The 13032-nt window shown below is 44.5% G+C and overlaps 1 protein-coding gene across 27 annotated transcripts in view; it reads left to right on the top strand.

Annotated features, from left to right (window-relative positions):
• Window positions 1-13032, top strand: part of LOC114450587 (receptor-type tyrosine-protein phosphatase delta) — a 112721-nt gene that overhangs the window by 18444 nt on the left and 81245 nt on the right. For all 27 annotated transcript variants that reach the window (XM_028428713.1, XM_028428712.1, XM_028428708.1 and 24 more), the window contains exon 2: window positions 12150-12335. In XM_028428713.1, the coding sequence (XP_028284514.1) occupies window positions 12233-12335 (103 nt within the window). In that variant the 5' untranslated portion in view covers window positions 12150-12232. The remainder of the gene's footprint in view (window positions 1-12149; window positions 12336-13032) is intronic.

Here is a 13032-nt window from a genome sequence, read left to right as displayed (position 1 = left end):
ATGCTGCTTAAGCCACTGAATCCACCCTTGTGCCCGGCATGGGTTTCTGTCTCTATGTGAATGTCTGTCATTGTCTTCTTAGCCCTCTAGTGTTTTATGCCTGCTGCTCATTAGCTAGACAATAGCCACTTAGGATGAGATGCCATTCAGGGTAATATGTCAGCACACCCTTAGGATGAAAGGAGGGAATGTGGCCACAGAAAGCTAAGAGTGAGTTCTTCTTCTTCCTGCTATGATCAGTGAAGACCTAAGTTTGACCCAACAATCTGTTTTAACAGTGATGCTAAAAGCGAGTCTGATGTGTCAGATTGACCCATTGAGACGCTGCCGCTGCACCGTGCATGCACCAGCCACGTGGCTGCAGCCCTGACTAAGGCACTAGCTCCATCCAGTGTGTGCTCGCTCTCCTCCCCTTACATCACCGCGTCTGGAGGCAGAAGGTGGGGAGGGGTACAAGATTAATGACGGTGCTAACCGCGTATTTATCATCCGACTGGAGAGTAATGCGACACCTTTCTAATCTGAATATATTTCATTGGGCTGTTATGGCACTCAGCCCTGGGCTCCATGTATGTGTGTGTGTGTGTGTGTATGGAGAGAGTGGAAGTGTGTTTGAATGTTAATCATATCTGCATGAGTTTGTGCGTGAGAATGCGTGTGCTTGTAATGACATGAGATACCAACCGACCGCCATAAACGCTTGCGCTATCTACCCCGATGAAACGGCCCTGTGGTAATTAGATAAAGATGAAGTTCCTTTTTCCAGCACGTTGGGGCCACGCTCCTCAAGATCCTCTCTTCTGATTCTCAGCCACCTTATCGGGCAAACAGCCTTCCTCCATCCTCCTCTCCATCTGACTCTCCTACCACTTCTTTTTGGCACTCAGCAAAAATCAAGATGGATGTCTCCCCGACAGAGATGGCGAGATAAGGGATTGCACAAAGCCAAGATCTGGCCTGATAGGGCCCACGTTGGGCTTCCCTTTTGATTGACTCCAGCAGGCCTGACAGAACTATCCAGGGACTTCGGAATGGAAATGGCCTGGTTTAGATAGACGATATTCTCCTGTGGGTGTTTTCAGATGGGAAGCACACAAGCTGAGTAGGTAGTTTGTCCACACAACACCACACACAAATGTTTAATTATGCAACAGTTTGGCTGTCAGTCTGATCTATTAATGTAGTAAAATCTCAAAAAGAGGGCAGCCCTGAAATCCACACAGGTGGGCTTGCACATGTGTCACAACATGATCACATTTAAGGCAACACAAGGTTGCAATGCTAACCTAACCCTAACCCTAACCCTAATGCTGGTCATAGGAAGAGTAAAGACTTGCACAATTTAATCACAACAATCAAAATTTGAATAAATACTGCTCCCATCAATAATTAAATAACTCATGATGAGTCACAAGGTACAGCTTTAGCTCTAAGACAGTCTTTGTTCCTTTAGGATTTCCCATCTTAGGCATTCGATGTAAAGAGTATGCAGGCTTATATTCTGCTCAGCAATCACAGCAGTGATGAGGCCACTGAAATTGTGTACTGGAAGGGAACACATACACACACACAGGCACACTTTCTCGCACAAAAGAGGTTTTCTCTCGGAGATTATGCGTCTTGCTTTCTTGTGTACCCTTTGCCAATCTGCCATTTATGTAAATGAATATATTTCAGACTCTGAAGCTTAGTGTGCATTTCATTGTTCAAGTTCATTGTAAGGCAACAAAGCGAGAGAGAGAGATAGGAGTCTGACAACAATTTGTCAAGTGAGAGATTTGGCATTCCACAAACAACCGTATACACCTATCCAAGCTTATATTCAAGCTTTGTGCAGCAGGTAGAAACCGCTACCGATTATTAGAAGCCAAGGTTCATGTCTGAGATATGCTGACAACATCTACTGCTGTGGTGTCAACTGAAGATGTACTTGTTTTCTTGGGATTACATGGATGTTAGTTAGTAGATCTGTCATTCTCCCTGCCTGTATTTCCAAGCCAGGCACATCAAAGGTTGCATAGGGTTTGAGACATTTCAAGAGGTCACAGAGTCAAGACAGATTATGTACAAATGTAGTATCCTGATGGCTTTGCAGCAGCCCAACAATAAAATGGACATTTCAACACAGATTTTTAAAAGGGCACGTACAAGATGCTTCATTTCGCAGCAAGTGCAAGAACCTTTTCAACCTCCATCATGTCAAAGAAAAAAAAGCTCTGGTGCGAGAACAGCACTGACAGACTCATGATGTTTCAGTGTCATTACTGCCCTGAGCATCTTTGGCCAGACTTCAGCACAAATAAATCCCAAGAGGGAGGGACAGTTTATCTGTTGCACTTAGCAGCTGGTGTCTGCCCTAAAGGCTTCCAACAGCCCACAGCTAGCATTGGCACTTCAGATGCTAGTCATTTAGCAAACAAGTCAATCACGCACAGGGCAAGTGCCACTGTGTCCCCAGTGATCTCAGTTATGGTGAGAGGGGGCAAAGAAGAGTCACAGCTTTCTGGGTCATGGAAATCAGGTCAAATTGGTCATCAGCAAGCTATCTGGGTCTAGCATTCTTCGCTAATGATTGTCACAGTTGTTTTAATAACAAAAGATCAGGGGACCCTGCAGTTTAGAGTTTGATTCCATTCGGTATTTTGACCCTTGTCATTGTTGATCTCCTAACTGCAATTTGGAACTGGAACAAATGTCTCAACACTAAAATATGCAAGTCAATGACCACGGTCATGGCATCAAAAAATAAAATGCAGGGTACACAACACTTGAGATCTTAAACACAGTCCACATCACAAATACATTTCAGTGGTAAACATCACAGTAAGATATTCTATTATCCTAGCTTCTGTAAGGCAAACAAAAAAGAGGCACATCTGTCTTTTATCTCATGTTGTTGTCTGTTTTAGATATGGCAGTGGAAAGTGGGGATCGGGCAGGAGTTTGACAGCTGACAATGTTAGTGGCAGTAACTCACTTACTGTCTTTTTGCCGTGGGCTAAAGGATAGTGAACAGTAATATGTGCACATAATTTCCCTTCTATTGGATTCAATTAGCCTCATAGACTAGAGGAACATTATGGCTTTAGAGCATTTTTATTTTGTCATGATTCAGAGCAGAGTCATTGCAAATGTTCTACTTTAGTGTGTAGCTTTATTTTTCTGGCAACTAGCCTCACATTTCTCTCAAGAAGTTCAGTTTGGTTCAGGCGACGGGTAGATGCCTTAGAGTTTAATTTGTAAAAAGGAGTTTCATTAAAACAGCATGATAAAGCCTGCATTGAATGAAGTTGTGTAGTGCACACTCCTCCTCTGTACAATAACCATAGGAAAGAGAGATTTTTGAAAGACAGGATTTTACACTACCACAACAGCTACCAACTTTCTGTATAACCAAAGAGCTGAACTGCATGTGCCTGCAACAAAAGCCTTAGGCCTCGCACTTATCAATCAGATTGGACTGTACTCTTCCATGGAAAGTCCCTGTGTTTACTCATGACTGTCAATCAATTTCTAAAGGTGAATGTCTATTGGATTTGCTTGCACAATCATGTGCCAAACAGACTTAGTGCAAATGTAAACAAAAAAACAAGCCAGAGACCTTGTTGCTAACAAGGTAACCCTTGAATTCAAGGTTAAAGCCTGCCGCAGTTCTGAAACGCTCACACAGGCATATGCAGCCCTACACACTCATATCACCACCTACCCACACACACGTACACATGCGTGCACGCATGCATGCACAGACAAATACATCTCTCTCCCTGTAGTGCCCTCCTTGGCAAAATCTCAGTGCCAGTCTCTTAATGAAATGCTCAATTAGGGTCTTTAAATAGGTAATTATGCAGTGCCTAATCCCCTAGCTCCTGGGCCCTATCTCATTTAGATGACACTTGGGCAGGCGAGATGGGAGGGGCAGGCGCTGGGGCCTTAGTTTCTGTCATCAAAGCCCCTCTGTGGTGGCACAGGCGGCCCTGTTAATGATAAGGCACATCCAGGCAGTCAGTCAACGGCGTCTCTCAGTGAGGGCCACTGACAGCATGGGAGATGGCAATGTCAAGCTTGACAGTGTCTTAATCATGTTTGTGAGTGTTCGGGGGTGGATTGCGTTGGGTTGGGGGAGCTGGTATAAAGGGTGTTAGATGTAGAGTGAGAGCAGCCAAGACGCTCAGTGCGGGTTCATATGTGTTTTATCGGACAATTATGGAGTTAATTTTATACGGAACATGAAGATAGAGGGGGGAGAAACTTCCAAATGTCAAACTGTGCATTTTGTTCAACACCGGGCACTGACAGAACTGTTTTGATTTTGTACACTGACATTTGTATGAAGGTGGCATTTGATTTGAATTTCAATCTCTAACACAGTGGCTGGAGAAAAGGATTATTCATTCGTTTTCAGCAGCATAATAAAATGTCTTGTTCGAGTGCTACAATATAGCACCAGTGACAGGGCACTACACTAGTTTGGTTCCGGTGGCAAGCATTTGTCTGGCTGAAACGACAAAGGGGGAATTGTTGCTTTTGCCTTGGGGTGAACCACTGCTTTCCCTGGTCTGAGTTGCACAAGCAGCCTGCACTGCTCTCCATGAGAACAATAGCTCAGCTTGGCTAAACCACCTTTCAAGGGCGTCCAATAAAAGTTTAGCTTTCAAAATCTTAATAATCAGCAGTGGGCACATCAAAGAGCTCTGTAAACTTTAGTCAGGATACTTGAACCGCTGAAATATTGAAACAGCTTTCTAAAATGATGCTCATCCTCACCTAGCATGTCCTCTGACAGTCTTATCTGGATATAGATGGAAAGGCAGGAACAACACAATTTCACCTCTATCTGTGTATTCAGCAAAAACATCTCATATCTGTGATAATATTTTTTTGTCCCGCTGCCCTCCCTGTTGGCACTGATGAATTTTCATGCAAAGGAGCTTTGATAAGCTGCTGGTTCTAATGCCGCCTGTCTGTTCATTCAGTTGTTGACTCAGGCTTTCTTATCAAATCTGAGTCATGGCAAAAAAAAAAAAAAAATCATAATATGCTGAAAAACAAGAACACTGGCCTCATGGACGTGTGAAGTCGACGCGTTTTAGGGGTCTTGTGATACTAATGAAAACATCACACCTTAGGTAAAAGATAACAGACACTGTGTCGGACTAATTGAAGGGAAATTCATCCACTATTGCCTTAGTGCAACTATAGCAACCATAATGTGGCGTTACATTTTAGCTCAGGGTGGATCGAGGCAAATTAGCATTTAGATAATGGGAGACACTTGGCATTTTAATTATTTTGCTGCCCTATGAGTGTAGCGTGTATGCCCCGAGCGCCTCCTTACATCCTTCATGTACGCCTAAGTAGTGTATTTACATACCAAACGGCTTGGTGTGTGTACAAAAGCCACTAAAATGTCACCAGTGCACAATGCACCTCGGTGTTCATTGTTTCCAGAAGATAAGGAAGCATATTGCTGTTGACTTATGTCATATGTATTAGGTGGGGGGAGCAATTCCCAGTGAGTTATTTTCAATAGAGCTGTGTTGTGATGTTCTGTGCCATGTCGGCGAGTGGCAGTGGAAAGCTGTTTTGTCTGTTCGAGGGCTCTGTAGTTTCTATAAAACAACATGAGCTCGAGCTGGGAACAACCTCCCTCTCACTCTCCTTCCTCTCTTGTTTCTCTGCCTCACGGAAGTGAGATTATTCATCCTCCCACAGACCGTTGCTGTGTCGGGGGGTAGATGTCAAAGTGCCAGGAGCATGCGGTGCAAAGGGTATGCGTGCCTGTGCTCTGCTTGTCTGTTTTGCGAGTGCCTGGATCTACATTTGTGAGCATGTTTGTGTAGGAGTTGTGCATTTTAAGCTGCCTCTATTTGTTTGGATGTGGTCCCGAACCCGAGTATTTTGTGGGTGAGAAGAGTTTTCATGCATCTTATTTCTTTCTCCCCCCCACCTGCTGTCATCTTTTCAGTTCCCTCCCTTCAGGAAACAATACCTTTAGAGTGCCAGAGTGGCCTCGCAGCTATCATCTCCTCTTCAGCGGTGCCTGCCTTTTCTGCTGCTATCCCTCATTCCTCTCTTCCATCTCTCTCTGTTAAGCGTTCAAGCACAGACGGAGTGTGAAGAAAGCTGGCAGTGAGGCACATTCCCTTGCTTCCCTCCCTTGGTCTCCACCTCTCCTGCTCTCTACCCTACAGCACACTCTCCTCTCCCTCCCTTGTTCCTCTCTTTCCCTTCAACATTACCTCCTCTCACCACGTCTCTCCCTCTCTGGCTCGTTGCTCCCCTTATCCATTATATTTCCAGCCCTCTGCTCCGCCCCCCTCTCACCCCCCTCTCCACTCTTTTTTTTTTTCCCTGGTTCATAATATGTAACATGATTTAGCCCTCCCCTGTTCATGCGGCGTAAATTTAATCCCAGCCATTCCAGGTCGGCTGCTGCGTCTACCATTTTTCTCATTTTCCCCCCATCCTGCCACACTCTCTGCTCCTGACACAATAGACTCCTCAAGATTCAGCCTGTTTGCATGATAAGGAGTTCTCTCCTCGTGCTAAATGCTGATGCGCAAGGTCAAGCACGGCCCTAGTGGCACACGCTCGTACTATAGAAGCTGCCCACACTGTGACGAGTGAGCACGGGAAAAGGCCTCACAACAGCGGTGAATAGTTAATAATAAGGCTGATTTTACTCTGCTGTAGTTTTATCTGCTGCCCATTGAAAAGGCATTAGGCGTTCATTAGCGTTCAATAGAAAGTGTGTTTACCAGTGTCAACAAGGTCAAAGGAGGTGATCCAAACATGCGAGACAAAGACAGAAAGGGCTGCTTTGGCTTTTTGCTTTTTTCTCCCTCGGTCTAAATTCCCCTGCGTCCCTAAAGCTTACCCAATAGCTCCATAACCTTGTGTGTGTGTGTTTGTTATGCCTGTGCGTGCACTGTGTGTTGGTATGCGTTCAAGGAGCAACACAACAGGGCACTGGGATAATCAGTCACTAGACTGCAGGTCAGGGTCTTGCACTGTGGGTACCATCCATCTGAACCCAACAGCTGCTGGAAAAAGGAGGAATGAGATGAGAGAGAAAGATGGGCAAAGAGAAAGAGAGAGAGAAAAAAAATTGCAGAGGTAGGAGAGGAAAGTCAAGGAGAGGCTGTTAAAAACAAAAAAAAAAAGCTGAAAACGTACAGAACGGGTGCGAGGGAGGAGCGTTTGCGACGCGATGCTTTGTGGTCATTTTAGTCATGCTGAAATTCAAGGTCGGTGTGGGCGGGCTGACTCCTCATGGTCACACAGCCTTGATCTTGCAAGTAAGCAAGGTGACTGTTTTTCAAATTGCAACACCCTGCCCCTGACCTGTCTTTTTCTTCTTTTTATCTACAAAGTTGTTAGTTCAAAGAAGATGTGTAACAATTATACATAAAAGAAAAGGCTCAATAATATCACTTGATGAGTAACAGTGCTAACTACCATGGTGAATAAATGTTACTATTCGTGGTGTGACATTTACAAGTCCACATTGTCTTGCTGACTAAAGGAAAGGGGGTGGGGGGGATGCTTTGAAATCTCCCGGCACTGACACACAATTGAGATGGGATTGTGATAGCTTCCTTGTCCTACAACCGCAGCAGGTGCTTTTAAACCAATTATTAGACAGACAAATGTCATCAGACCCAATTAGCTTCCTGCTGTGTGTTCCATGTCGGGCGATCCATTCATAAGAAAACAAGATATAAGCGAAGACATCATCTGCAGCACTGGTAGCATTGGCTTGTCAGGAATTAGTCAAGCTTGCAGGCGGAACTGTAAACCTTCATTTTCTCAAATAGAAAGTCGAGCAGCACCACCCGAAGGATGGTTTATGACCGTGAGAGTCTTATTTGAGGGAGGTCAGGGGAGGCGAGGGGATAGAGGAGGGGGAAAGTAAATAAATAAGTATAGCAAATAAACTCTTCTGATGTGTGGTTGTCGGGGTCTTTCATGTGGAGGCTGCACTTGAGGGCATAGCTTAGCTTAGCTTAAGGGATGTTATTACACATGCCGGCTGATCGGGAGCGATGTGTAAGAAACGGCCTTGTCACTCGGTCTTAAATCACACCATCGTAGGCTCAGAAAAGAAAGTAGCAGGAGAATGGGATGAAAATGTGAAAGAAAAAGAGCTGTAATGAAAAAAAAGCGACTATAATGTTTATGCAGTAAAAAGAGAGAGAGAGAAGTTTACACAGTGCGATGATGAAAGAGCTTGAATCCAGGATTAAAAATGGATGCAACAAGCAAACGCATCCTAGCTCAACCCAAAATTAACCTAGTGATGAAGAAATAAGGATAAAGAGAAATGAGTGTGTGTAGATATGTGGGGGTGGGGAGCTGTTTGATGAACTGATTTTCTAAATGTTTTGAGTGGGTGCCTGTCGCAGTGAACGACTCCTCAAAAACGTTGAGTCAGCAGCAGAGGGGGAGAGCGCAGCGATGCGTGACATTTTATGTGGCCTTTGACCTTGAGGCTCATCTCACCACAGTGCCACTCCACAGTGTTTTTTGCCTTAATTAAGGGCTGGTGGCTCCTGATGCATCTGAATCACAGACTGTATATAAAGATGGACGACGTGGCTCTGCCTCTGCACATTGTACAAAACTGAGGCCAAAATATCCCACTTACGAGTCCTGCCATGTTGGAAATAAGAGGCCATCTTGGAGTGTGCATGGTAAGGGTCGAAAGGTGGAGCCACACTGTCGCTATTCCACCCAAGAGAAGAACTTACATTAGCATAACGTAATATTTGTAATCTGTTGTACCTGTGACTTCTCTCAACCTTGTGTCCACTTCACTGCTACTTAACCTCACAATAAGACTGCAGAAGCAGAATCTTGGACATTACAATTTTATCTCAGCCCTATCTCCTCATTTCTATAGCCCTGCATATCGCCGTAGTTTGAATGTGTGGATGTGGAGTGTAATTATTGCATTCTTTAACTGCTAGTCTGGAGGGAAATAGAAAGTCCTGCCTCATAAAAGGAAGCAAATTCTTATTTGCCGTGCCTGGCTGGGCATGATACTACTTTTAATAACGCAGTGCAGCGTGGTTTACATCCTCAGTAGTTTTGCTGTGCTTTGTCCTCGCATGTGTTGGGCTAATTACAGAGGGATTGGACTTAATAGATTTGGTGGCATTTTTGTGGCTGCTTTGCTCTGTTAGGATAACATACCATAACTCCGCTATTTCCTTGAAGTTCAGTTCAGCGTGTGCATGAGCCTGAAATTAAAAACACCCCATTTAAAAAATTCCCCCGAAGCTGGCCAAAGTGAAATTAGTCAACTTTCACAAAGGATGAGCATAATGCAGTGTGTTAAAAATGGCTCCATCGGTAGCAATCACATGTCAGCACTGGTTTGTGGAAGTATTACAGCGTATGGGGGGGGGGGGGCATGGAATGAAAAAATTGGTGTGAAGATGATGTTATGAACCTGCTGCTGTGGGGAGCTCATAAGTATTCTTCTTGCATTTGTTCCCATAACAAGTTTATTGCGGTATGGCTGGAATATAAGATAAATATGACTGATTCTTCTGGGTTTTTTTTCCACCCTTAATAATATTGCTTGTCTAAATCGACCAAAATACCAAACAAGCATGCACAAATGAGAATAGAGACCAGCCATTATGGAGAATATAAACATCCCACCCTCCTTCTCTTTCACATTTCTGATAAGGATCATGTGGAAAGAGAGAGGGAAGACAGCTCAACGGCCCCTTTCTTTTTCTTTCCACACACTCCCCCCCTTTTCTAATTAACATTGTGCATGTTGTCAGGCTTTGTTTAATAATGCATGATTGCTATCAGCAGCAAAATCCTTTGAATGAAGCACTACTGAATGGGAGCGCAATAATACCACCAGGGGCTCAGGAAGAAAGACAAGGCTGGTGTTTTTTTTTTTCTATTGTATTGTAATAAATGTTCAATGGAAAGCATCAGTGCCACCAAATGTATGAAAGTAAAGGTGCAGAGTGTAATCCTAAACAGCTATGTTGAGGATAAAGTGGGCAAAGGTGGCGCTGCCTCTGAGAGACTGATTTTTATGATGGACTAAAAGATCATTTGAACTCGTGGACATGCTCATACGTGTAATCACACAAGCTTTCATACAAAGAAGCTGCAGTGTTTGAGGTAAATCCACTGTCAGTTGGCAAACTGCTGCCTCTCTGCCAGGTCTGCCAGGTGGCTCGTCACCCCTCGGCACATTAGGAAGAAATCTGCTGCACAATTTACTTGTAAAAATGAATGCTACAAATCAGCGCCAATTATGATTGCTTTCATTCTTACTATAAATTATGGTTTTCACAGGGCGTGTTTTAGCAGTGGTTACATTAGCTTCTCCTTGTATTTACTCACATGGCACAGCCTCTTGGTTGTCTCACTGGTGGTTACACAACATACAGATGGTTTTGTTTGCCTCTATCAGCGTGTGTAAATGGGTGTGTGTGAATGCGGGGAGTGCACAGAGAAGGGGTGGGCTGCTGAGTACCGTTTCTCGTGTGCTGCCTAATGTCATGTCATTATGGAAATTTACACTTCATTAATTAACTCAAAGGCGATCACTTAGATTTGGACGGGGCAGGTGTGTGAAACAATAACTGTAGGAGAGAGACAGCTGTACCTGAACGACATATGGATCACACTGCAGCTCTGCTCACGCCCTGCGCTCAGGGTTTCTCAGTCCAGTTGCATCTAATCAAATCCACCTTCATGTGAAAATTCTGTCTAGTGTTCTCAGATGTGTGTATATGTGCTGTGTTTGTGTGTGTGTCGGTGGTGGCGTAAGAGCGGGGGATGAGATTGCCTCAAATTGATTCCCTTCGCCACACGTCCCCCGCTCGTAGCGCTTGCTACTGGCCCCACGGCGCTTGGAGACAGGTAGTCGTGTCTATCTCCCCCCAACACAAATCGAGTGTGACAGGTGCGCTATCTTCCCGTCTTTTCTGCCATTTACAGCCCACAGAAATGAAAGAGAGAAAGCTAGGAGCGGGAAAGAGGATGATTGGTAACAGGGAAATGAGGTACTTTGTCATCATCGGGCCTAGTGATTGGACTTAGAGGGGTTTGTTTGCCCCCCCTTTTTTTCCTCTCTTAGTGTGTGGCGGTCAAATCTGCAGATAAACAGCCTAATATAATATTATTTCTAGTAAAACCTTTTATACGCACAGTTGTAGCCCCTAAAAGACCTGGACAATCACAAAACTTCATCTGACATGTTTGATCTCATGGTACATAGAGTGTCATGGCTGTGCCGCAGCTGAAACAACAGCTTCCTGCAGAACAATGCAGGCGGACTAGCTAGCACGCTAACCAGCAGTATACATCAAAGCTCACACACTGGGATTAGCTGGGAGCTGTGTTATGAGCCGAAGACTACCGCAAAGCATCCATCACTAAGGATCAAGCTCGGGCTTAAGCAAATGGATGACAAGGGATAGAGCCGGTCTGCAGCTAATACTAGCTCACTGCATCGCATTGATTTTCACAGACATGTAGTGGCCCTTCGATAAAAGGCTGAAACATGAATGGCAATGAATGGCCAGTCTTATAGATTTTGTTTGTTGTTTGTGCAGCACCGGGTGGAGAAAATGTGTGTATGTGTGTGTGTGTGTCAGCACCTTTAGTTATGAATATATGGTGTGTAATTAAATGACAGAATGTGTGTTTTCCATTATGTGAACTGTGACACTGAGTGTTTCCTGACTTTTCTTCATGTGAAACAGATATCAGCACTGATCTGAGGAGGACTTAAAGTGTCCTCTTATTATGCAGCATATTTAATTGGTGCTCGTGACCAAAGCTGTGAAGACAAAATCATATTAGCGCACACTTTCATCTGTGCGGTTGCTCTCTATCTCTCTTCCTCTCCATGCTCACGTGCACACGCATTGTGTGAAGTGACTATTCCATTTAGAGAACTGTCAGAACATACCCCGTGAGCACATCAGGCTCTTCCTATCCTCTGTCAGCTCCAACCGAGGCTGTGTGGGGGTATGTCAGAAATGTGCAGGGATAGATAAAACCCATGGAGCCAAACAGCTTTGTTTCATTCACTCTCTCTCTCTCTCTTTTTCCTTCCTCCTCCTTCCTTCTCCCTCTTCCCCCTTCCCTCCTTTTGCCTCGCATAGGCTGTGAATACCCTGCATCTGAGAAATCAGACCAGACTGACTCACAGGGCTCTGTGAGCCAGTGCCACCGAGGCTGCCAAAGCATGCTGGTGCCAAGCTGTCCCACCATGCACAGAGCCAGACCCACGCTGCTGCTGCCGCTGCTGCTTGTCCTGGGTCTGCTCCTCCACCTCGCTGACGCTCAAAGTAAGTAGACCGGTTTTCACGTGGGCCTCATGCAGTGTGTCCTGGTGGGCACTAGGGACAGGGTGGAAAGGGTGCCATTGTGTTTTGTGTCTTTTGTTACACACCACCTGCATGTTTAATGCTTGATGAAGAAACATGAAACACAAAGCCCTGGTTTGTACTATGTTGATATGTACTATCAGAATGACTTTCCACTGTTCATACATTGACAATTAAGGCATTTTGTCTTCCATGTTTCTATACTTGGATGGTATTTTCTGTGAAAAAAAGGTATCCAAAATCCTTTGATTCAAGTATTCTATATTGTGCTTCTCCTTCCTTCACACTCCCCACATACACACGTAATGTTTATCTCACCGAACTATCAAAATATCCATACCTTTTCTCTGCAGCAAAAACCAGAAATGCTCAGTCCACAGCCAAGAATCTCACAATGAGAAATCTTTGGAATTGAGTTACTTGACATCAGACACCTGCCCATTGATGTGTGACAACAGTTTTCAAACCTCATTGAACACTGGTCATACACCAAAAGATTCTACCCTTCTCCCACCTTTTCTTTTTTCTTTTTTTTTTACACTAAGATCCATGAATCATTAGCTTCTGGATTCACAGTGGGGATGAATAAAAATTTTATTGCTCCCTTTGCACTGACTGAAATCCCCTCAGTTCAGCTGAATGAAGGGATCATTCACCC

The sequence above is a fragment of the Parambassis ranga genome, chromosome 18 (assembly GCF_900634625.1).
Source record: "Parambassis ranga chromosome 18, fParRan2.1, whole genome shotgun sequence".
Classification (NCBI taxonomy): Eukaryota; Metazoa; Chordata; class Actinopteri; family Ambassidae; genus Parambassis; species Parambassis ranga.
This window is presented reverse-complemented; position numbering and strand designations above follow the sequence as displayed.